Source organism: Tripterygium wilfordii, chromosome 5 (assembly GCF_013401445.1).
Source record: "Tripterygium wilfordii isolate XIE 37 chromosome 5, ASM1340144v1, whole genome shotgun sequence".
NCBI classification, from domain to species: domain Eukaryota; kingdom Viridiplantae; phylum Streptophyta; class Magnoliopsida; order Celastrales; family Celastraceae; genus Tripterygium; species Tripterygium wilfordii.
Genome location: NC_052236.1, coordinates 7,942,319 through 7,968,612, shown reverse-complemented (window position 1 = coordinate 7,968,612; position 26,294 = coordinate 7,942,319). Strand labels below are relative to the sequence as shown.

Below are 26,294 nucleotides of genomic sequence, written 5' to 3'. Positions count from 1 at the left end.
AATTTTCAGATCCAGTTAACTTTTCTCCTTTATTAAGGTCAGCAATAACATTTTTCGAGGCCATTACTACAAAAGTAAACGAAGGTTGGATTTTAATAAGGCACAATTTATCAACTTCAAATATAAAAATCAAATAATTTTCCTAAAAATGCGAGATCGAAAAATCGCTATGCTCAAGTCATCACCCACAATCAAAGGAAAAATCATTTAACCTTCATATTTCATCAATCAATAATCAAAGAACGAATCTTTATGATCCATCATATTAACAATATAATATGTAAGCAATATTGCACATAAATTTATTATTATAAGCACTAAACTTATAATAGATATATTATGAGGATTATTATGCACATAGCACAAATAAAAACTTTGTGAGCTTTCTAAGTTAGGGACTAACAAATTTAGCAACCAGATTATTCCCAGGAAAGAGGGGGCCTTCCGTTTAATACGGCGCACAATTAAGTAACCTCTTTCCTTGACAGAATTTTCTAGACATTGCTAATTACGTTTTGTCACTAACAAAGATTGCCCAAACAATAAATGCATAACATATATGCAAATCATAATTCAACGAGTGAATTTAATCACAATTAAAATCCTCATTATAATCCAACAAATGAATTATTAATCACGCAATAAAAAAAATGATGATTTATAATCACAAACACCAAGCACACAATTAATAAAATCATGTGAGTCATCAATTAATTTAAGATATCACAAAAATATCAAAAAATAAAAAAATAAACATGGATCAAATTACAACGGGAAAACACATTTGTAATATAAGTTTACTTAAAACATGGGTTTAAGTCCAAAAAACATATTTTTAGGATTTCTTATAAAGACATAATCTTTATTCTAGCCCAAATAAACTTTAAAGTCCAAATTAGGACTAAGCCCATTTTTCATATATATATATATATATATATATATATATATATATATATAATACATATATAGCCCATTAGTCTTTGTTCCCTCCTCTCTAAGGACCAAGCAACCATGGGTCTTCGCCCAAGTGGGGACATGAAGGTGTTGAGACATGGTCTCAGCCCATGTAGTCGGGTCTATGGTTGGCTCTTTACTGGCTTGCCCATTCCAAGCTAGGAGTTGGCCCATGAGGCTCAAGTGAAGACTTGTGGTTTCATGGGCCTTAGAGTGGGAGAGACAGCGTGAAGCTGGTTTAACAGAGCAACGATAACTCCCCTCTTCTAGCAGTGGAAGGATAACAGGCCGTTGCCACCTGGGCCCAATATGGCTAGGTGAGCTGTGGCTTTATTGGACCAGCACTTTTCGTTTTTATAATAAAAAAAACCCGATTTACACAAAATCATAAGATTAAAATCAATTTAATCAATTGATGATTAAAACCTATTTAACCATAAATACGGGAACTGAATGAACAGGCTTCGATACCAATGTTGAAAAAAAATATATACATACATACACACACATGTATCATTATACAGCAGAATACCTGTTGTAGCGCAGATTCACGGATCGAGCTGCTTAGTTCCACGTCGCTTACCGTTGGTACGTCGGTGACTAACACGGATCTACGAACACGTCTGGACTCGGGGATCGCTACCAGAGTCCTCCCACTATTCACACCCTAACTAGCCTAGATCACGTAGGCGGAAGATCGGAGTTTGAGAGAGAGAGCGTTTACGTATATTATTTGGTGTGTGAAATACAAAGGACTAACCCTCTATTTATAGGCTCATAAGGGATAAGAATTGATGTCTTCTAATTTGATTAGAAGTCTATCAAATCTCTCGGGATAATACCATTCAAAAAACAAATACTTAATTTGATTAATATCCAACTAGATATTATCCTTAATTATTAATTAAACAAATTAATTGATAATGTGGACGTTTATCCACACCCGAGTATTTTAAAAATTGTCCAAACACCGATAAGTTTATTAAAGGATAATTTTATACTATACGGAGTCTTATCCGTTCATTCAAATGGAACGTTACATTATAAGGTTAAATGTATTGGCATTGTGTTATTTAAGGAGGGAATTTCATTTGGTAATTTTTTCTTTCTTTCTACCTGAGAGCTTCTCTCACTAGAGCAAAGCTGATTGAGTCATTGTTAGCGTGTTGGAGTGCCCAACCCGAACTCCGACGAGGGTCCGATGATAACGAAGGTTGTCTCTTACTCTCTTCTTGCAAATATGTTCATATAGGGGAAGATTTGCTCTTTCTGGGCACGAACAAAGAGATAGAGCGTAGGCTTTTGGAGGAACTTTTGGCTATCTATAGCAATCATGGGGTTGAACCTGCTAAAGCCATCTCCATCTTGGAAATGAGGAGGTACCAAGAAGCCATCAACAAAGGGAAAAACAAGGAGACTAAGTCTATTGTGTCTAAGAAATTTCTAGAACAATGCCACAAATGTGGTATTGAGCCTAAAGAAGGTTTAACCATTATTGCAATAAACAAGGCTAGGGAAGAGGATGTCAATGGTAAGGCGGCGACCCTGTATGCACTTTACAAATCTACTTCGTCCCCTTCAGAAACAGCCTTAGCCCCATGTCGTTGATTTGGTATTGATCTAACTACTTACCTTGAAGGCAGACATTCCATTTGATGGGAGCTATGTATTATAAGATTGAACCATTTGGCAAGGGTATTCCGTCTTCCTCTCAGCCCACTCAAGGACAAGACTTTGACTCAGCAGCATGTTGGTGCTGGAACGTCTAAGAACAGTGATCCATCTTATTCGACATCATAAACCTTCAAGGATGGTGAAAACAATAGATCTGAGAGACCCAACTCATGGGTTGGGCTTTTTGGTCAACAAGGAAACTTGGGTACCGTCAAAGTTCGATTCATCCCTCCCACTAAGCGTGATGTAAAAAAATTTGTTAAGCCTACTAGGGTTACGTCCGCTAAGAACTTGGCCAAGTGGGAGAGGTGCCTGGTGGGTTTCTTCGTAGGCACCTCCATGCCTTACAGAGTGTGAAAAGCGTAGTTGAAAAGTTGTGGAAGAACAAGGATTTGGAGGATGTTATGCTATCTAATAGTCTATTTTATTTTCGCTGCAAGAGCACGGATGTTGTTCATAAGATTCTTAAGGAAGGGCCATGGATGCTTTGCGGGTAAGCATATAGTCCGCCAACAATGGAGACCTAACCATGTCTTCACCAAAGAAAGAGTAACAAAAGTTCCCACTTGGGTTCGGCTTCGCTACTTGCCTCTCCATATCTGGGATGAGAAAGGACTCAGCATTATCGCTAGTGCAGTTGGTAGATCCATGAACAACGATCGGATTACTTTAATGGGTTCCAAAACCTCTTATGCTCGAGTCTACGTGATGTTTGATGCTGCGTGTCAGCCAGCCCATTCCTTTATGGTTGAATCTGTTGACGAAGGAGAAGAACTAGTGGAGGTCCAAGTCGAATATGAATGGTTACCTCGTCATTGTCCTAAGTGTTTTGTTTTCGATCACAAATGGCAGGATGCTAAAGCCACTACTATTAAAGCCAATGATAACCCAAAGCAGCCTCCCTCTGCTTGCAAGGAATGGCATCCCATTCAAGGGGAACCATCGGGAACACTTGTTGGGAATGCTTCTATAGAGGGCCAATATGTTGGCTCTTTCATCCACCCTAGCCAAGTTGTGGGCAGAAGAATGTGAGCTTCAGAATATGATCGATTCGATTTATGGGGCTTTAGTTTCGACCACCACTCCTACTCAAGAAACTCTCGAACCAGTGGTCAAGATCTCTTATCCTCCCTCCCCAGAGAAAAATTTGACAATGGTACCTTATGAGGTTAAGGTTAGCCAAAACTACCTTATGGATAATCCTGCTCCCCTCAACTATCTACAAATTTTGACCTCTGCCATGGTCACCTTAGACTCTGCTAGCATAACATCTCCAAACTCTTTTCAGCTCCTAGCCCACACAGATCAAGAGGTGAACTTAGATAATTCAGGATTCATAGTTGTCTCCAACCGAAAGAAGAACAATAGTCAATCCAAAGTGAGCTAGAGTCAATGTATGGTTTCTAAAGCCAAAGGGCCAAGGCTGCTAAATCAAAATTCAGCTCCCAATGATTGGAAGCTGGAACATTAGGGGTTTTAAAAACCCTAGGACCCTGAGTGCTCTCAAGAAATGGATTGTTAACAATTTTATGATGATCTTACTGGCTTGGTCAATAAATTTGCTCCTGGATGGTCTTCTTTGTTGGTACCCACCGTGGACCTTGGTGCAGGTTGATGGTTCTCTAGAACCCTGTTATAGTTCATGCCAATTGCATTCATAATCTCCCTCAGATTTAGACTTGTAGTGTTTCCTCTTTGGATAGAACTTGGAGCGATAGTATCTCCTTTATTTATGGGTTTAATGAACCTTCTCTCAGAAATGACTTATGGAACTATATTTTGTCTATGGCTAATCACTTTGCTTCTTCTCCTTGGCTTTTGTTGGGGGATTTCAATGCCATTTTGAGGCCTCTAGACTGTGTTGGTGGTCAATCCTCTTGGCCAACTTATATGGATGATTTTAGTGATTGCATGGCTTCGGCTGAACTCAATATGCTTCCTTATAAAGGCCTTCATTACACCTGGAGTAATGGACAGCTTGGTGACAACTCCATACTTAGGAAACTTAACTGGGCCTTTGGCAATAACAACTGGTTTGATTCTTTCTCTGGAACTGAAACTCACCCCCCCTTTCATTTGATATTGGACACAACTCCATTATTGTTAATCCTATTCAGACAGCTTGCCTAAGAACTTCCTTCAAATTCTTTAATTCTTGGGTTGATCACCCAGCTTCCCTGCTGTTGTTTTTTGCTCTTGGGCTCGTCATTTAAGTTGCTCCCTTATGTGCTATCTTTTCTCCAAGCTATGTCGTCTGAAAGGGAGTCTAAAGCAGCTTAATAGACATGAAATAGGACACATTTCATATAGGATCCTCAAAGCTAGGTGTGCTTGGGAATCTGTTCGAGTCATGCTGGATGATGACCTAACTAACCTTGCCTATCAAAGCGAGGAAAGAATTCTTGCTCGCAATTATTTCTCCCTTTGTCAGATGGAAGAATCCTTTTATCGGAAGAAGTCTCGTATTTACTGGCTCACCTTGGGAGACAACAACATCATATTTTTTCATCGCTCTATTGTGCATAGGCAATCACGTAACAAGATTTCTTCTCTAGCCTGGGAAGATGATTCCCTCACTTATGGGCAATCAAAGATTGCACTCATGACAGTCTCTTATTTCCAAGACATGTTTACTACCACCCCCTCTATTGTAATACTTGATCTCTCAAGTTTATGTCCAAACAAAATCCTAGAAGCTCAAGCTCAAAATATGATTTGACAAGTTACCTTATAAGAGATCCATGACTCTTTGTTCTCGATTCCAGATGACAAGGCCCCTGGTCCTGATGGGTTCTCCTCGTGTTTTCTTTGAAAAAAAATTTTGGCACGTTGTGGTGGAGGATGTTACAAAGGCCATCCATCTCCCCAAAACTTATTGGGGACATTCTCACTTAGCAACATACATCTTACCCACTCCAAGAGCTCTGTCATTCTTTTGTGGAGTGTGTGGAATAGTCCTATGTTTGACAACTCCTTCATTTCTGCAAAATTGATTGAACTCTTCACTAAGAAACTCCAACCCATTATCGATCCTCAACTTCTTAACTTTCTTCCCAGTTTGAATCTCTATCATCTTCTTTCAATCTTTAAACTTCCCAAAAGCATCGCTATTTTTTTCAAGATGTAGACCCAACCCTTCCTAGAACAACATCAATAAATGAAATAAGATACCTTCCACCACCAGAGTCTCGTGTTGTGTCGACCCCCATATATTTGAGTGAATGTAGCTCAATGTCTTCTTAGTGACATTTGACGACGTGCTACACTTCACCTATGTAGCCTTTCCCATTACACAATTCTCAGAAAATTCTAAGCTTCCTAGTTTTACTCCATTGAGCAACTTTTATTTTTGCAACTCTTGTATCCCTCTTTCACTCACATGACCAAGCCTTTTGTACCATGGGTTCACCAAGGAACAATCTAATTTAGTCATTGTTGCTGTAACACCTGTCATAGTACTTCTCTGAAGAATATAAAGACCCTTGTCTCGCAGTCCCTTCATCACAACCAATGACCCCTTCACAACCTTCAAAGTCCTTTTCTTACCATTGAAACAAAAGTTATGTTGATCAAGCATCCTAAGTGAAACTAGGTTTGTCTTTAGTTCGGGCACAAGTCTAACTTCCGACAAAATTCTCTAAACCCCATCATGCGTCTTGATCCTTATCGAGTCATTCCTGACACCTTTGAAAGATTTGTTGTTTCCAAGTAACATTTGTTGTAGAGACACATTTAGGTTTTTACTTATTTATTACTAGTTAAATTTGATGTAGTTTTGGGATTGAGATAAATGATTTTGAAGGGTTTTGCATGTTTTGAGATAGCCGATGTTAGTTTCGTAATTTCACAAACCCCCTCTTGAAAGGGTCGTTACATGAAATGTTAATTAATGATGTTAATTGTAAATTTTTTGTTTATTTTTATAACGCTTAACCTTAATTTTAATTTAGGGATATTTGAACTCTTTTTTATTATCATTTGTGATACAATAAGCCAATTGATTGTCAACTAAGCCAATTTTTGAACATTACAAAATCGAGTTTTTGTCTATTGTCTCAATATAAAATTTAGTATTTAGCATTTGGCTCCCTTATTACTTGGCAATAATATATATATCTGTCAAAATTATTTTAATCCTTATTATTATTAGTATGAAATGTTCTGACAATTTTCATCTCTTGTACTTCCAACATCTTTTATAATAATATTGTTTTTAACACTAGGGTGCATTCGACCCTTCACATTGCTCTAGGAAATCAACAGCCTCACCTCAAACTACAAGATATTGATGCAGGATGAATTGAAAAATGAAAATATGCAGTATAAGCAATTTGCATCTAGAAAAACTGAATAAACTCCATACAGGATCACCCTTTTATTACAATTTATTCCAGAAAAACTGAATATGCATTTCCAGAGAGAACGAAGTTACCATAAGAAAAGACAGTCTACACACTGGAATACACATATATATATACAAGCATGAAAAACAAGCCAAATCTACAAGATACATGGGCAGCACAATGGCACTTCCACATCTGTATATCCTATTCATATGAACGTCACCTTTCGAGGTTAGTCCAACCTATTATCCTTTACCAGTGTTGGCCAACCTTCAAGTAAACCAAATGGCATGCCCTCAAATGTTAGTTGCCAGTTGCCCAATAACTCCTACATATCACAATGGCTTACTAGTCTGTATCCCTTTCCTATTCACAAGTTTTCTACCTCTTAACGGAGCAAACGTTCAGTCACTTAACTTCAATATCACGTTTTCCTGCAAAATTTTGTTATAAGATTTAGAATCCAATAGATCAAGGTTAAAAAAATTAAGGTTCAGAAAAAGTGTGCATGAATCCAAAAGCGCATGCGCATACATGTGAATTCACAAGTTTTCTACCTCTTTATTTGTGGTATCAGTAACTAGTTAATTTTTCTAATCAACAATATAAAATGTTTTAAGGAACAACAGAGTAGATTTAACGGTAAACCAATTCTTACCATTTTCCAGTTTCTAGATTTAACCCTGAGATGGAGAACCTGGCTCAGAACCACTAATTGATATATATGACATTGTATCTTCCTTCGGTATGGCCACAAAGTTGAGTGGTGCAGTAGACAACCTTCTCATTTCCTTGAAATATCCATTTTGACGCCCTGAGTACGACCTCGGTGTGAGGAGGTCAGGAGCTCCCCCGACTGAATTCCTACGAGGTGTGGGAGTCATGGAACCATTCCCATTTGCATAATACCCATGTGGCTTCCTAAAGCTGTTAGTTTTTCTTGGGCTAGGTTTAGAACCATAAATGGATTCCTTCTCTGTCAGGAGCAGATCTTGAAGCTTCTTTTGGTCCTGTAAAATGCAGATCAGGAACAGACCATTTGAAGCATTCAAATCATGACTGTTACATGATAGCAGTCTAAATAATTTCCGCTCTTCATATTAGTAGGGAATGAGACAGAACTATGAAAATACCAATCACCATGTTCATTATTCACAAAACCAACTTTCTTTTCAAAATGGAAAGAAAATAGAATATCTACGCTTGCAACACCAAGAGTCAAATTACCCTAGATCTCCTTTTCTGCTCCTCTCTCCGTAGACGTGCTAATTTGTAATCCTCTAGTATTGACACCAACCGTACCTGCAAATCATAAGGCATAGTAAGATGGGGGGGAAAACAAAGCCACTAGAAAGGAATGCAAATAGAAGAGTCTTGCAGCAAAATAACAACCCACCCCATCATAAAGGAATAGTTTTCTTTTCTCATCCTCCCAGGCAACGGCTTTGTTTATCAAATTGTCAACAATTGCTGGAAGAAGTACTTTTGTTAGCTCCAAAAGGTAGAAGACGTAGAACAAATTCATAAGATTAATGGCACAGTGACAGAAGCAGTACCTGGAATCTTGTTAGCAGTCACTCGAGCTTTCTCTGCACGTTTAAGATTAATATGCGCACCTCTGCCAGCACTGTAGCGGTTCTCATCCTGGAAGTAACAAATATCAATAACACAAACTACTTAGTAAGAGTAATCAGTGATTGAACGTACTTATTGTAACTTCCAATATAATATGTCAGTACGCAGCATAATAATTTGAGGCAGAAATAAGAGTAACAAAAATAACACTTCCAGCTCAGCTCACTCGATTATATTCTTCAAGCCAATTTTCCTCCTCACACACAACAAGCCATCTATCTATCCTTTCCATTATGTCTTTTCGACTCATAGATTCCTCCTTCACATTGACTATCTGCGCTTCAATGTTTGCTAGCAGTTCACATGGATCAACAAGACCTGAGCAAAACAAGCGCGGTTATCAGTGCATTGTTCTTCGAGTAGAGATTTATAAGAAAATAAAATTGTCAGATAGGTCTATCTGCACCAGAATCCATCAATGCATTGGATTTCTCCACAGAAGTACTTGTATCAGGTTCAATGTGAGTAATTCTGCATATATCCTCGAATTCCGATCTCTTTTTCAGAACAAGCTCTTTCATTCTGCTTGCTTTCAGTTTTGTAAGTCTCTCCACTTCAGCTGTTGCCTGTTAGAAAGGAAAATAAATGTTAAGATTTGATGTCTAAATCTGACATAAAAACAAGAAATGCACTCAAACCTGATTGATCATGTCAGTCGAAAGAACACCCAGTTCTGCAATCTCTGGTTCTGATGATCCAAGGGTGGAAATAATTTTGGAGAAATCACTCCTCTCATCTTTTGGAAAGTCCATCAGGGTCCAAAGTTCAAGAAGTGATGCCACAATATCTTTCAGCTGCATTTTGGGATAACGTTTTACGTGAATAGAACATTAATTCAATGGACAAGTAAAAAAACCCATAAAGGTATTAGCATTACTGTTAAGATTAATTACTTTGCCATTCAACCCAATAACTTATTGGGTTGAGCATTCACACTATTTATATATGTTCTAACACTCCCCCTCACGTGTGGATTGGGCAACTCCGAAGGCCCAACATGTGCACAACAAAACAAGGCCCAACACTGGGCTACTTGCACACAAAGGCCCACACTTGGGACAACAACAAATGGGGGGTTTAAATTACGAAGGCTAAGGTTTGAAACCAAAACCTCTTGCTCCGATACCATGTTAAGATTAGTTACTTTGCCATTCAACCCAATAAGTAAACTTGTTGGGTTGAGGCGTTTCACACCATTTATACATATTCTAACAATTACCTTATCTATTCTAGCCTTTTTTTCTGCTTTTAGCTTGAGAATGGTTTGTTCCAGACAGGCCAACGTTCTGTCACTGATATTTTTGGATTGCTCTTGGTCTGCTCCATCTAAGCTTGGATGCACATTACTCACAGTCTGACCAAAATCCAACCCAAGGACACCACAAAGAGAATGCACCTCGTTCAGATACTCCAATACCTTATGCATGCGATCAGACTGCAAAAAAAAGAAGGAAAAAAAACTCTCATCACAAGGTACAATGATATTTTTTAAATGATAAACTGAAATGGAATATGAGAATGAATTCAAATATGGCCAAACCACAATGGCATAATGCAGGAATTGTTTTTCAAGGAAAAGTTTGCCCTGCAATCTCTCTTCCACTGAAGTTTATGAGAACTCTCTTTTTACATATTATAATTAGTTCAAATACAAGAATCAACCCATATCTTTAAGATGTATGTCATATAAAAGGTAAAAGCGTCCAAATGACAAAAAAATATATATATTATTTAGACAATGTTAGGTCGCAGATATTATTTAGACACTAGCAACAAGTCAACTCTCAGAGGAAAACTGTTCATAATTGCAGATTGGAAAAATATCAATGATAATTGTGTATTATCCTCATAATTCCAGTTTACACCTTATCGCTGCTGTACTTATTAGAACTTTCCGACATTGTGTTAGATGAAGTTCAATTATACAAGAACTAGAAACATCAATTAACAATTCCTCAATATCAAAATGAAGTTGTCCACCAGCAAATCATGCCAACTCCGTGATATAATATGCAAACCTTTTCCTTCTGAAGAGAGCGGAGATGTGATTGATATTCAGTAAGCTTTCTTAGTGACAAGTCGTCTTCATCCAGAGTTAACGAGCAGAACACACCATTGCTGAGCTTGCTGTATCCAGTGATCTCCTCACCAATCTTTTCAATTTGTGCCTTGATGTCTGAAAATTGTTTCATTCGTTCCTCTTTCTTTATCCTCAGATCTTCCACCAATGGGGCTACAGATGCAAATTTTTGTTTCAAAGTAGTTAATCGCTTCTCTGTCTGAATCTGCAAATTTAGAAATAAGATTCAGGTATGCAAGCATTAACATGGAAAAAAAAAATAAAAAAAGGACTAAGCTATAACTTGTGATAAACTTATCCAAATAGATCAATTCCAGGTTTTGAATAAAAATAAAAGGCAAAAGCTTTGAAGAAATGCAGATGAAACATCACAAAAACGCACACGCAGTGAATAATAGGGGAAACAAATTTAGACTAAAATGACAAGATAGGACACATAAGCATACAGTGTAGGTTTCAAATTATAGAATCTGTATCAGCAGCACAATAATGAGTGATGCATAGTAAAGATTAGAAAATAAAAAATATATATATAAAGCTTTAGACAAACTAAATTTTAAGATAATATCCACAACATGCAATATCATTTTTCCATGTATCCAACGATAGAGTTCCCTAATTAGAAATTAAAAATATAATAGAAGGTGAAAAAATACCAGTCTGCCCCTTTTCAACCAATGTCTCATATAAAAAAAAATGTAAGGAGAAGCTCACCAGATATTATCTATATCGGTAACTATGCTTGGAAAGCAGTATGCTATTCGACTCGGATAAATGCTATTTATTTTTGTTAAAGAAATAGTGTCCCAAGTACACATATTGTCACATTATTAAAGTCAATAGCATTCCAAACTTCCTGATGCATATAGACAATTCCATTTTCTTGTATGATGTATGCTGAAACAAATTAGAAATAAATGCGTTAACATAAAGTGTTGCAAGCCATCTCAACCTTCAAACCACAAGTCACATTTATCTACAACCACCACTTCTAACGTATCAAGTTACAAATACTCCATAAACATAGCACTGGTATTTCAATTTGGTATTATATTTCTGCTTTTTGGACTAATGCATTGAGGAAATAGATGTTAATGAAGTACATAGTTTTAAAACACATGACAATAGGAAGACATATATATGCATCAACATTCTTATATAGTAATTCATGCATCAAATAATTTTTATGAACAAGATCACTAGAGCTACAGGGAAAATGCAGCTCTTCTCCAACAGAAATCCCAAAATCATAGTAAAACAAACACAAAAGTTAATGATCAGCGAGCAAGAAGAACAAAATAAAATGTAAAGGTTTTTTCTCCAAGATAACGTACTTCACAATTTTAGTCACAATAAAAATGAATTCTTAGATTACCTAAAAGAATATCAGAAGCAAAAACAGATAGAATTCCCACTAAAATGATTTGACCAAATTCATTACGTATAGCAAGTGATGATAGTAAAAGAAAAAAGGTAACTGCATGATTTTTTTACCAGAGAAATTATCTTACCGGAGAGTAAATATTAAGTTCCCCAAGGGCAGCCATCAGGGTTGCAAGTTCAGCTTCCTTTGCTGCAATAGTCTGATGAAGGCGTGCCTTAGCATTGGCAGCTTCATCGACCTTTCTGCGATAGATTTCTAAGCATTCCCTCTCCAACTCCAACAGCATGCGATCTTTGTCTGCCTCAGTCTCACCAATTTCAGTCCATATTTGCTGATCTCGTAACAACAACCCAGCTTATTAAGAATGTTGAAATAAAAAAGGAAAGAGTTTCTTTTCATTTTTCCATTTTTGACAATGAGCAAAACTTAGAAGCTTAGCAATGAAATGCCGAACATACTACTTCCTGAAGAAATTAATCAAGAGAATCCAATCAAATTCAACTAAAATCTAAATTGGTATTTCTTTCCACAAACCATTATTCTTCATTCAACCTTACAAACACAATTACCTCAATCACGATTAGAAAAACAGCAAGGTACAATAAACTCAGGCATACTTCAATACCTAGTGAAATAAAATTCAAAACCTCATCTCTAATACTGGAAATAACTTTTCCACATTAATAATCAGGAGAAGATAAAGATGGGGAAGAACACTAATCCTGGATACCACCCCATCATCAACGAGAATGCATATTTGCTACCCAACCAATAAAATAAAAAAGGCCTATTGGAAACCAACAAAAGACCAGAAACATTCAATTTTGTACTAAATATCGAGGAGAATAAAAAATTTACTGGAGGGAAAATAATATCATAATATCATTAAATAAGCAACTAAAAATCATCTAAGCAAAAAATCAGCGCTTTTACTCAGACCCACCAAAATCGAAAATGCCACAGGGTACTAAGCTCTTGCAATTCCATAGTAAGCAGAAACAACTCCCCAACAAGGAGAAGCCAAAAACATAAGAAAAGAGACAGTACAACCGAATCGTCAAGTATTCAACAAATGACCAGTATCAGTATGCAAATCTACGGCACCTTTTTAATTGATAAACCAGTAGCCCTCAAATGATTGTTAAACCATTCTATTTGAATTTAAAAATAAGAAAATGTGTTTACAGAGACTGGTAAACAAACAGCTTCTCAGGGTCTATGCTTATAAAGAAAGGGGGAAAAAAAAGTTCACACAAACACAAAGGAGACCAATTCATAGCTTCTATAGACCCATAATCAAAGGCTTGGTCTATGGTTCATTTTTGACATACAAACAGTGTTGAACTTTGTCAAAAGAAAACTCATCATTGGAAGAAGAAAGTGAACTTGAAAAACGAAGAAGAAACACCTCAAACTCTAGCTTTACTGCAAGCCATTAACAATAGCAGGACAGAAACTTTATAAAGAGAAGGAGAGAGGAAAGGGGAAGGACCTTAAGCTCTCTGAGAAAAGCATTGCAACTAGTGCTCGTACGGACACTGAACGTAGGACTCCCAAACGCCAGCATTTTCAACAGTCAACCCCCAGTACACACTTCCTCTCTCAAGTTCAAGAAAGTAAAAACTGTAAAGCAACACCCAGGAAGAACCCTCTGCACATCAATCCAGACACTAAAAGACCCAACAAAGAACAAGAGAAAATGGTCAACAGCCGACACCCAAGAGGAGCAAAAAGAGAGAAGGAAGTGGGCTTTTTTTGGAAAATTCAAGAAGAAGCCAAGAAACTAAGAGGACATTGCATGAAACAACCTTAACTTCCTCAGATCTGAACCTCAAATAACCCCTCAAACTCTGTTCAATTCATTCAAAAAAAATTAAAAATTAAAAAAAAAAAGAGAGGGTGAAGCAGAAGAAAAGGATCTGTTACAGAGAGAAAGAGAGAAGATTAAAAGTTAACTCAAGAAAAAGACAATCATTACCAAAAAAGAAGCTTAAAAAAGCACAAGAGAATATAGAGAAAGAAAGGTGAATTCTTATAACTGGGGTTTGGAGGTTGGGCTAAAATGCGCCGATTATAGCTGGTAGAAAACACTTTGAAAGAACAGAGTAGGTGAGGAGTGGACTCAATTCACCTGGAGTTTTTGGCTTTGAGAGAGAGAAGAAACAAATATCTGCGCACTTTAGCAAATGTTTTTTGTGTTTCTTCTTCCTTGTTGAAAACGGTAATAATGGCACTACACGCTCTTCTTATTCGTTTTATTTATTATAATTTTAATCATTTGACGTACCCCTTTCTTTTCGACAAAATATAATATTTGAATCCTCAATTATACCTTTAGGTTCGCTTTGTTATTTAAACTTTTTTGCTCTTAATTTCGTACTACGACAATTGAAATGAATCTATTTCTTCATTCAGTGAGAAAGTAGTCAAAAAAATTCCAATGTGGTATCTATTTGATATATCCAAGTAATCTTAATTGACAAAGGGGAACGATATTATTTCTAAACTATTAATGTCTATCACTTTTAGTGTTTAAATTATAAAACAAAATAATTTCAGAATTTTAAAAAGTTAGGTATTTTGAAGATTTTGTGAGATTACGGGTATAAAATTTAAGCCAAGTGAGATGATATATGTAACATTTACGTCAATCAGGATGTCATATATGATTTTTCTGATATCGAAATCATTTGAGGGATGAACATGATACTTTTAAATAGTTGAGGGGCAATTTTAAGAACAAAAAAAGTGTAAAGACAAAAATGAAATCAAGGGTATAGTTGAGATACCAAATGTATATTTTTACCCTTTTTTTTTCATTCATTCAATCAAGGGTTTAGGGTGACCAAATTTGTCTAAAGATGAATAATTCTAATTGGAATACTTGGGTTCAATTCTCCAAATTGAGATTTAGAGATAGTCAGGCTGGTAGGTTATCTTACTCAATTCCCTGAGTTGAATGTAAAGGTTAATTAGCAATACGACTCTCATATCAAAATTTTATTTCAGTGGGTCGACTCTAATATTTTTTTTTCAATCCATACGGTAATAAGATTTATTTCATTAAAGATAAATTATTTAAAATAGTTTTTCATTGAACAAAGTACTCTCAAACCATTGTTTTACCACTACACGTAACTCTACCATCTCTATCCATCTTGAATTTTTTTTTTCTCATTGTTCTTATTGAAACAAGTTTTGTTGATTTTGTCCTTATTATTAATTGCCCCCAATTTTAATACTCTATGACTCGTTAAATACGCAAGGAGTGTGAAGCAATCCAACAACAATGATTCATCCGGGCTTTACCAAACTATTTTTTGAATACATGGAGTGACACATCTAATTATCATACGCAAAAGCTCTCAAGAGATGACTCAAACAAGACAGTACATGAATTAGAAACTTTTACAGCAAACCACAACATGAGGCATTGCCCACACAAAAAGTTATTTTCTAGTTATATACGCACCAAACATTTGAGGTTGTGGATTAGAGTAAAATTTTCCTAATAGAGCTACCCACCACGAGAATGAATTTTCTTTCAAGTATAAAAGTACACAAGCTAGGCCCTTCCATTTAGTCCTTATAGTAATGCCAAACAAGTACATTTAAGTATTATTGTTTTGCTGGTATTGAAGGCTAAAATACAAGTAAAAAACGAAGTTTGGATGGCCGGATGGAAACAAATTAAGAGTGAGTGAAGCCGGTAGGCCTGTGGGGGTCCACATAGAATGGGAAGGGGGGGTTGTCAGTCACTTTGTTACAGGATTGCGACATTTCATCCGACTCCGGCCATCTATTCACTCTCCTTCCGTTCCGTTTTGTTTGTCTGACCGGGATGAATTAGTGGCGGTTCCCACAAATTGCATCTTGGAGACATTTTCACTTTTATTTTTTTTCTTTTACCTGGAAGGTCCCAGCCCAACAACCACTCTGTAAATTCTGGGACGGTTTTAAATTCGAGATGGTCACTCTGTGCAAACAATGAACCACTAATTGAGTTGAAACAGCCATTTCTTGAATCACACCTGCTTTCTAATTAAATTTGATAGACATCTACCGAGTATCAACATGATCCATTTATTATGGCATATATTGTTGGTGCAAATCAAAGTCAAACAGCCATTTCTTGAATCCAATTTTGAGACTGTTTTGATATCATATTATGATCAAATTGAAATTGTTTTATAAATTAATTATTATTTATTTTGTCATTTATATGCATATGTTATAATTAAAATGCATAATACTCATATACGTAATTTGTCACAGAATATTAATCAATACTAGCCATTCAGACAACATATATGTTACAATTATTGTCTAGCATATCTGCTAGCATATATAAATATTTGGCCAGTATATGTATATATGTTAAATCGTTTGGTGGGTTAGGCACTGTGTTATTTTTAATTGGGATAATCAAAATAATAGTATAAAGTAGAGAATTGCACTAATAATTCATGGATGACATAATTAAGAGATAAATATAAAGAGAGGGTACAAGAAAGACAAAGCAACGATAGCTGGCCATGGAAACTGTAGGCTTTGATGGACCCCCCACTCTATTCATTATCAGTCATCAAACACACACACACACACATATATATACATAAGCATATATATATATATATTCATGTGGTAGTTCTTATCACTATGGGAAATTCCTACATGGTCCCCAAACCCTACTAATTGTTGTCTAATGCAATAGATTAATCTTTTTCCCTACCAACTAATGAGCCAAAGAAAAGATAAACCTTCGTTACACCCCATTTTTTGTTGACTACACCTCAATCTAAATAAACCACAATTAAAATTAAAACAATTATGAGTTCATCCCATTTTTTTCTTTTTTTTTTTAATTTTGCCACCTGTACCCCATGTACAAAACAAAAACAAAAATAAAAACAAAAACAAAAATAGAGCATCAATGGGAACACATTAGGCGGGATCCTGCTCTTGTCCGGTTTGAATTTCTGGGCAAACCTGCAACTCCATCTCTTCCTCTCTCATTTTTGCAAGAATCGAAAGATAATCGACAAAAATCCAACTTCCAAAGCCTCTTCAGCTTCCTCGGAGATAGCGTCAGTTTTTAGTTCACCAAACACCTCACAGCATATTTCACAGCTTTAAGCTCAACATATTTTTCACAGCATTTTCGCTAGCATTGAAAATCAATTTTCTACTATGCCAAATGGAGCCGAGGTAGCAGGGAGCCCTAGTAGTAGAGGAGTGAAGAAAGACTGAAGAGAGAGGAGAGACTCGAGCACATGAACACGAATCTTAAAGTTTCTTCATCCTCGGTGAAATACTGGAGCAAGGAGAAGATCTGGCACTGTTGAAATCGAAATCCATGATTGTTGCTGTGACGTTGGGATCGGGGAAGTGGATATCAGACTTGATGCCCTGGCAAACTGTGTCCCAAAGATCAACTGTTAGGCGGGGGTGTGTATAGATGAGGGGTTTTATTTATTTATTTTGGGGTGTACTTAACAAAAGCTATGGTGCAAATAAGATTCATCAAAGAAAAAGCAGCTCCAACACATTAAAACAATGTTAATTTGTTAAAATCAAGTGCAGGCCGATTGTCCATAATGGGTCGAGTGACATATTGTGTTCTAAGTGATTTTTTTTGTTTCACCAAACAATTGGAGATCTTGCTTTGCTTGCACACAAAGAGTTATAAAGGGATTATCTAGGAAACATCACGGCGTTCAAGGCTTATTTTGTGAGTTCATAACGAGATATTGATCGTGTGCTCGAGAGGTGATCATCTAGTTCGTGTAAAGCAGCTCCAACAAATTAAATTAAAACAATGTTAATTTGTTAAAATCTAGTTCGTGTCTATTTCACAATCTTCAAGAAAGTTAAGGATCTCGATAATAAAGAGGTTGGTATTTATTTTTATATATATATATATATATATATATATATCCAGGTCTCAAGTTTGGAGAGCCACGTTGTTGTAGAGTTCCTTGTAATTTTTTTTTATCTAGGTAATTAATCAAGTGCTTTTAGTATCGCTTAAATCTTTGAATGTTTTTTAAATACAGGGGAAGGGGATGGAAGAGACTCGAACTCGAGACCTCTATGAGATATCTCACCTATGAGTGCAATTTAAGTTACTCATAATTCTCAATCTTTGAATGTTTAGATTGCTCTAATCTCCCCCAAACGATTGGGTAAATCATAGGATTATAAGAGGAATAGTTGAACTTTTTTTTTTCCCAACTGTTGCAATATTTTTTTGTTGAAAACGAGGAAGCATGGATTTTTGGTACATGTAAATTCCAACTACTTTGACTATCACAATCTCTCTAAATATATTGGCTAGTTACGAAATGTCAATGGGTAAAGGTATATTTGAGACTCTCATTTCAAAGGATTTATTTCTAGCCAACTCAGAGTGTAGTGCAATATAATTGCTTGTACTCTTTAATTATCACATCACTTATGGGGTTTCTACTCTTGTGCATGCACAAATGTGTAGTGTCAAATTGAATATGTAGCATCCGCCTTGAGTTGGCAGTAGTGGGTGAGCTATCGATGGGGTTAAATATTTTGTCTCACATTGTCCAAAGAAGATGTGAACTACAAAATATAATAGGTCAAATTTTCAAATTAGTAACAAGTTCTTTTCCCAATCTCAAACTAATATGAACTGGTATTAGGTGTGAGAAGTTAAAGCCGTATGGGTTCGTATGAACACTCCCAAAGCGAAAAAAGTGTTATTAGTGCAGAAGTAGAGTTTGTTACAGAATACTATCTTCTTGTATTTTTGACCTAACTAAAAGAGTAAGTTCGTCTCCAAAATAAAATCATGAAGAAGGGGAATCAAAAAAGAAAAAGAAAAAGAGTGACATGAGAAAGGAATCATCATTAAATATGCAATAGTGAAAAAGTGGCAAATTGATAAATGATTAATTAAAATCGCCATCATAAACATATCATTTAACAACTTTTTCTAACTTTTTTAAAAATTAACGTTCTCACTTTCACCAAAAATTATGACAAGGACATAAAACAAACCTAAATAGAGAGACATGATATTGATAGAGAATGATCATAGAACAATATCCAAGGGGAAAAAAAAGGTAACAAGAATTCCCGCTATTTGGTGGAATAGAAATGATAGCGTCATATTCTTGCACTAAGTATGGAAGTGGGGTTGGTTTACTTAGAATTGTTAGCCGACACAATCAAGTGAAACAAGGCATTAAAACAACTTATTTAGAATCACGTAATCATGATTATGAATAAACTCTTTTGGCATCTGATAGAATACATGTAACCCCATTTGGTCCATTCTATTTGTGTCCTAAAAATATCATGTAACCGATGATAGTTAATGATAATTCTGAAATGCATAGTACTCATTCATATTGTATTTTGAATAATAACATACATTTACTATCATTTATATGATGTCGTAGCAATGTCTGGGTAGGGATCTTGGATGCTTAAATATACCGTAGGTGTGAGTATAGAAAGCTATTAGATCCAAGCTATTGCATCAAAATCAAATAGTCACAACCAAATTAACTGAGCTAGGCACTTCGTTACTGTGGGCTGTAGTGTACAAACATCTCAAACATGACGAGTAGTTTATCTTGACTACTCAAGAGGACTCTGGATTGGTGCACTAGTGTATGTAAGGTAATATACACTGACGGACTTACATAGCTAAGAATGAAACAACCAGTAAAACACTATCATCCAAATTGTTCAACCTATAGCTATGAGAGTGCGGTAGTTCTAAAGCTTGAGTAAGTCACTGGACTAATACTTATAGTGTGTACATTTTGATTCATCAATGAATGAGAATCACTCCATATCCAATATAATTGATGAGTTAGATGTGTGCCAATAGGAGTGGGAACACATGCACTTACAAAAATAGTCATTCATATACTTTCGGAAACTATAAGCATCTATCTTGAGAGGTTCAAATTAATCTTTCCAAAATCCATGCATGGTGATCCTTATGGATCGAGTGTTGGTATATAATTTAATCGACAATTTAATTTAATACACTCAATGGATAGATATGAAGGAACCGAGAGCTCAGGGAAAATATGTATCTTGGAGCATTTGATAGTACACAAACATTTACACCAATTTATCATGTTTAGCTTGGAAGAGCTAATTGTACGTATCTCATAGGTCAAGGATATGTTTTTAAAGAATGCCTCGATATAAGAATCGTGCATATCTTGGAGTGCATCCATAGTTCATGTGTTATATACGAACATTGAATTAAAATATTATTCTTACTAAGAAAATTCGATGGTAAAGAATAATATTTCGGGAGACTCGATTTATATGTCGTATAGATTCCCTTGGTAGCCTATTGAAAGCCTCTTGTCCTAGTTAAGGAATGTCGACAAAGTTATATATATCACATCGATTGATTAATAGGAACTTACAAGGATATAGATCGTATAACAAAATGATATTGTTTTAAGAGTTTTGATTTTCTAAAGGTAACCCTACGGGAAAATTGGCTTTATTAAGACATACTGTTTGTACCAAAAATAACCTATACACATCATTTGACATGTGAAACCAATCCTCAATTGACTTGTGGCAAGGGCAGGATTTTCATATTTCTAATATTTGCTCATTTTATAGATTTTTTGGTAGTTATTGACCTGGAATCTAGAGATTAGTTATTAAAGATCAGGAATGTCCAAATGTCAAATGCCCAAAGAGCTACAATCAATGGAGCTGTTATCATAATGGTTTATCCTCTCTCAAATTAGTTTGTTGAGGAATAATTGAGATTTTAGCAAGATTATCTCAAAAAGAGTTCAGGAGAAATCGGAGTTTGTTAGCACTACATCCCTGAATTTTCTCAAGCATGCCTCCAACTACTACACAATACTAAGACGCCAAGACCATATTTGTCCTGCACCCTAGAAAAAAGGATATTTTTCCACGATCATTTGTGTAGGAGTATCAACAGAATGAAGATTGTTAGCCATGTTTCCACAATTTAAGCTCGAATCATACAAACTAGGAAGGTGGACTCCTGACATTTCTAAAGGACCTTCCTATCTTAATAAAAAACTTCAATAGAAGTAGAACCTGGCTCTTTGAACTCAATGCTGAAGAAGAGAAGAGAGAAGAGCTCGACTCCAAACTTTAAGGGTTCAGTTATGAACTGGAGTCTTCCTTGGCAGTTGAGGCAGTAGAAAGGAAGACTATTGATGAGTTGAAACAAAAGAACATCAATCTCTAGGCTGAGGTGAAGGTTCATGAAAAAACTTTATCCAACATGCTATAGAAGAATGCTGCTACTCTGAAGGATTATGAAGCTATTTATGCTCAAGTGCTGATGCTGGATGATAATGCTGCTACAATTACAAGTGAGAAATCCTTCATTGAAGTCAACACTACAGCTTCCATTGCCAAATGGGATCAACCAAAAGAAATTTGCGTTGAGTTGGTGATTCCCTTGCAGAAGTTGCTCCTTCTACTGTGACTGTGCTGGCAGAAGTTTCTCAGGTTGGTGACAATGTTATTGCCAAGGATCCCTTTGAAGGTGCAACTCCTTCTACTAACCCTTGATAATCTTCTTATTGATCTGAGCTTTGAATTTTTTTTCTATTTAGGGCTATTTTATTGCTTTTTCCCCACATTTTCAGCGAGGTTCACTTGAATGGTCCTAGTAACTTTCTAGATTTTTATGGCTATGTTTCGTTATGTTTCTTGGGATTTTCTGCTTGTGTATTTTTTTTGGATATTTTTGGAACTTTCTGAATGATAAATTGTAGGATACTTTGGCTATTGGTTTGTACTCTTAAGTAACAAGAGTTTTATTATAGAAAGTGTGGAATAGAAAGGGTATTTATTCTGGATAAAGGTATTTTTGGCTTCTTCTACAGGGTAAAAGATTAGCACAAAATAGATTTATCCATAGCATCCCATAAGGTAGGGTAGTACCTTTTAAGATACTTCCCATTTATAGGATGCTTGTGTTAGGTCTCGTCCATGTAACAAGTAAACTCTGCCTTTCTTCACTTTTGTCACCTGATAAGGTCCTTCGCAAGATGGTGACCATATACCATATGTTGAATCTCTTTGTCCAATTAGGAGAACAACTTTCTAAACTCGGTCATATTCCAAATGTCTATTCTCGCACTCTGTTGTAAGACTTCACAACCTTATGCTTCTGAACTTGAAGAAGATCATAGGCAGCAAGTCTAACTTCATAAAGGCCCACCAATTATGTCATCATGGCCTGATAATAATCTACAGGAGATAGTTGATTATGCAAGGCTACTCTTGTTGACTTGACTGCCATCTCCATAGGAAGAACTACGTCCTGGCTATAAGTCAGCATAAAAGATGTAGCTCCTATTGTTGTCATTTTTTATGTTCTGTAGGCCCAAAGAGCTTCTAAAAGAGCCTCATGCCACCTATTTTCCAATGATGGTCTTCAACACTTTGTTAGTGGACTTAGCTTGGCTATTGCCTTGAGCATAATATGGTGTAGAATGTGAAATTTCGAAATCATATTTCAAGGCAAAAGCTTGTACCTGATCTCCAAAGAAGATTGTGCCTCGGTCTACCACAATGTGCTGGAGATGACTGAATTTGTAAATGATGCTCTCTTTGATGACCTTGATCACGTCGTGTTGGGTTAAGAATATGAATGGAAAGGCATCCAACCATTTTCTGAAATAATCAGTTGCTACTATGATGAAATGATGTTCTTCGTTAGAAGGTGAGAAAATTTTCCCAATGAGATCCATTGCCTACCCCTTGAATGGCCATGGCTTCACGACAGCTTGCATGGCAATAGTTGATACATGTTGAATCAGTCCACATATTTGACAAGGCTGGCATCCCTTGGAGAACTAGATGCAATCTGTCAAGATAGAAGGCCAATAGTGTCCATACTTTGTAATAAGCCACCTCATTTTTCTTCCTGCTTGATGAGTTATGCAAACTCCTTCATGTACTTCTGCCATAATCTTCATAGATTCCTCATGACTTACACATCTCAGGAGTAAATTATCTTCTGAACTCTTTTTGTAAAGTTCCCTATTTATCAGCACGTAATTGACTACCCTCCTTCTGATCCTCTAGTGTATCCTTAAATTTAGATACTTCAAGAACTGAATAAAATGATGTCTCCAATCTGAGTATGAAATCTCCACGTGGAAAGCATCTAGGACAACAAATTCCCTCCTTTTGACAGAAGGCAATAGTCTCCTCTACACTGATGGTTCTGTCATCGGCACCCGGAGGAATCTTAACTCATATGGGCACTTGAGAATCTCCAATGGCTTCAATGGTTCATACGCCTAACTCTCTGAAGATCTCTAGTCCAACAATGACTGCTTCATACTCCACATGGTTTTAGTACAATCTAAATCAAACTGAAAGGACAAAAGTTTTTTCTGACCTTCAGAAGAAGATGATAATAATACCACATCCTGATACAAAGTCTGTTCTAGATCCATCGAATAGGAGTGTCCAAGGAGTATAGGATATAGAGCATGCCCTTAAATCCTGAGAGTCTGTTTCTTCAATATCTAGACAAAGATGATGAACAAGAAAGTCTGCTAGCGTCTATCCCTTCATCGCCTTCTGAGGTACATATTGGAAAGAAAATTCCATGAAGGCGATGGATCATTTACCAATTCTTCCTTTGATGATCATTCTAGACAACAGGTATTTGATGAGGTGAGTCTTGCACAAGAGTAAAATTGTAACTGGAAGCATGTAATGTCTAAGCTTGGTAGCTACAAAGAATAGATTCAGACAAAACTTGTCAATAAGAGAGTATCTTTGCTTTGCAGGGTATAGAAGCCTGTTGAGATAGCAAACTGCTTACTCTTTGTCGTTCTCATTGTCTTGAGCTAAGAGACAACCAATGGACCCTTCTATTGTTGAGATATAAAGCTTCAACATCTTCATGGGCATAGGAGGAGTAAGGATATGAGGTCTTGCTAGATACTCCTTAATCTTCTGGATTGCTTGCTGGTGTCTTTCCTCCCAGATGAATCATTCTTCATATTTCAATCTCAAAAGCTCAAAGAATACCAAGAATTTTTTAGTAATATTTGAAATGAATCTTCTAAAAAATTGATCTGCCCCAGGAATCTTTAAAGTTCCTTCTTGTTGCTAGGAGGCTATGCTTGAAGAACGGCTCTGGCTTTATTCTTATCAACCTCGAACTGGCCTAACATGTCATGAAAAATAGTATTTATGGCCCTTTGATATGTTGCTTGTGCATTCTTCAAGTTGAATGGCATCACCACCCATTCAAACACTCCCAAGGAACCTAGGCACTTGAACGTTGTTATAGGTGTATCTTCTGATGCAGTAAAGTGCCCATTCATGATGGATAGGACTTGATGCTTGGCTAGTCGATCCACCAGCATATCTGCCACAGGCATAGGGTACTTGTATTTTAGTGTAGCAAGGTTCAAATTTTGGAAGTCAATGCAAACCTTGATATTCCTATTCTTTTCACTACAGAGATGATGTTAGATAACCATTCCATATACCTTGCAATTCTAATGAACCCAACTTGAAAAGCCTCTCCAGCTCTTTCTTGACAACCAACATCACTACATTTGACATCCTTCTAGGAGATTGCTTATGCGGTTTTTAGCCTTCCTTGATCGGTAACCGATGCTCCACAAGCTTCATGGAGTGGCCTATAATCTCTTTATACTCCTATGCAGAGCAGTCTTGAAATTCTTGAAGCAATTGAATAATTTCTTTTTTGATGTCTAGGAGCATAAGTTGATTGATGGTATTGGAGATTCTTCTATTCCAAAATTAGTTTCATCTATAAGATCTCGAATGTTAGCTTTCAGGTCATCTAGCTTCACTGGAGTTGCTTTAAAGTCTTTTATCTAGATAGCATGAGCTCCTAGTTGGTATTCTTCAAAGATTAATTCTATTGCATTTACTTGGGAGTTCTATTGAAACAAACTCTCCAAACGTTTCTCTGCTAAATAGGAGGTCATCCTTTGCATGGTGACCTTTAAGGCTCAAGTGACCTTGAAGGCCTGAGCCCGTTCAACTTCTATTGATGGTCTTGACATCATTGATTTCTTGGATGTTAGGGGTAATCGGCCTGCAAATTTTGGTCATTAATGGGTCAAAAACATGTGTAGATAGTTTTTACCTTTTCCAAGGTTGAATCCTTGTTGAAGGTAAGTGATTTGGGTTTGCCTTGCTTGTCCAAGCCGATGGAAGTGCCATGCAAGAATGTATCCAATCTCTTCCCTACAAGAGATTGTACGAAGAAAGTGAATTGATCTCAAAGAACGGAGTGGTCATGGTCTTGTTGTCGATAGTGAAGTTTATAGCCATGATACCCTGAGCTGTGGATATACCTCCTACAAATTCCGATATAGTAGCATTAGTAGAAACCAACTCAGACTCTTGCATATCAATTTTTTGCATGGTAGATCGAGGCATGAGATTTATTGTTGATCCGTTGTCCATCAAGAGCCTATTGACCAGTATTTTATCCATATGTACTGTAAGATAAATGGGTTGCAAGTGTTGAATCATGCTGAGTGTTGGCTTTTTGAACATAACGCAGGCTGTTGCCTCATCTTCTAAATTTACAGAGCTTCCTCTTGAATAATCACCACCGGATGGTTTTCCTAAGACGTTTCTGAAGAAGACCTATGAGACTCTTCTTTGATTGACTTATGGCTCTATTCCTTGATTGGTTCTTTCAAGATAGTAGCAACTGCTGGTTGATCCGTGATGGATAGACTTGGAACTGGGATTACTTCAACATTTCTAACATCTCTAGGAAGAATGCAAGTCATATTGTAAGAAAGATCATCAAAATGCCTCGATCCTACAAAAGAGTTTTCATTCTTGCCCCCAAGCCATGTTCTTGCTTTACAGTAGGCTGACGCCTCAGGAATGTCATCTTCTTTGAGTCAAGCATGTTTATCTTTTAAGTCTTCTATTGGTAAGAACTCCTTTATTGAATATATACTTCATCTACAGGATATTGGGATGCTTGCCTGAAAAGTGATTGATAGTAGTCCCAAGGCGAGGGATAGAAAGTCACCAGCAATGAACTGAACACCTTTTTCAGTAGACTGGCCTAGGGAGAACTAGGTAGGCTCTTCAAACGGCTATTGGGGAAGCTTGGTAGCGTTCGTCTCATTCTGTCATTTCTTTGCAATCTTCTTTTCTTAGTCTTGGTGAGTATGAGTTTATCCTTTGGATG

The 26,294-nt window shown here is 36.5% G+C and overlaps 2 protein-coding genes across 4 annotated transcripts; one reads left to right on the top strand and one right to left on the bottom strand.

Annotated features, from left to right (window-relative positions):
- The first annotated feature begins 4,413 nt into the window (after positions 1-4,413).
- LOC119998563 lies at positions 4,414-5,440 on the top strand. The gene is made up of 3 exons (XM_038845910.1): positions 4,414-4,661; positions 4,801-5,297; positions 5,394-5,440. Exons 1-3 carry the CDS (start codon positions 4,414-4,416, stop codon positions 5,438-5,440), a joined length of 792 nt encoding a protein of 263 aa, XP_038701838.1.
- A 1,535-nt stretch (positions 5,441-6,975) lies between these two features.
- Positions 6,976-14,287, bottom strand: LOC119998796 (65-kDa microtubule-associated protein 6-like). 3 transcript variants are annotated; one of them, XM_038846230.1, is made up of 12 exons: positions 14,202-14,287; positions 12,198-12,401; positions 10,625-10,891; positions 9,826-10,041; positions 9,245-9,400; positions 9,013-9,172; positions 8,773-8,924; positions 8,528-8,615; positions 8,368-8,441; positions 8,199-8,273; positions 7,630-7,981; positions 6,976-7,405 (listed from the first exon to the last, which is right to left on the bottom strand). In XM_038846230.1, the coding sequence occupies exons 2-11, from the start codon at positions 12,354-12,356 to the stop codon at positions 7,649-7,651; spliced, it is 1,680 nt and encodes a 559-aa protein (XP_038702158.1). In that variant the 5' UTR covers positions 12,357-12,401; positions 14,202-14,287; the 3' UTR covers positions 6,976-7,405; positions 7,630-7,648. The 3 variants fall into 3 exon arrangements, with proteins under 3 accessions (XP_038702158.1, XP_038702157.1, XP_038702159.1); XM_038846229.1 differs by lacking the exon at positions 14,202-14,287 and adding an exon at positions 13,563-14,195; XM_038846231.1 differs by lacking the exon at positions 14,202-14,287 and adding an exon at positions 13,014-13,470.
- Positions 14,288-26,294: the final 12,007 nt, after the last annotated feature.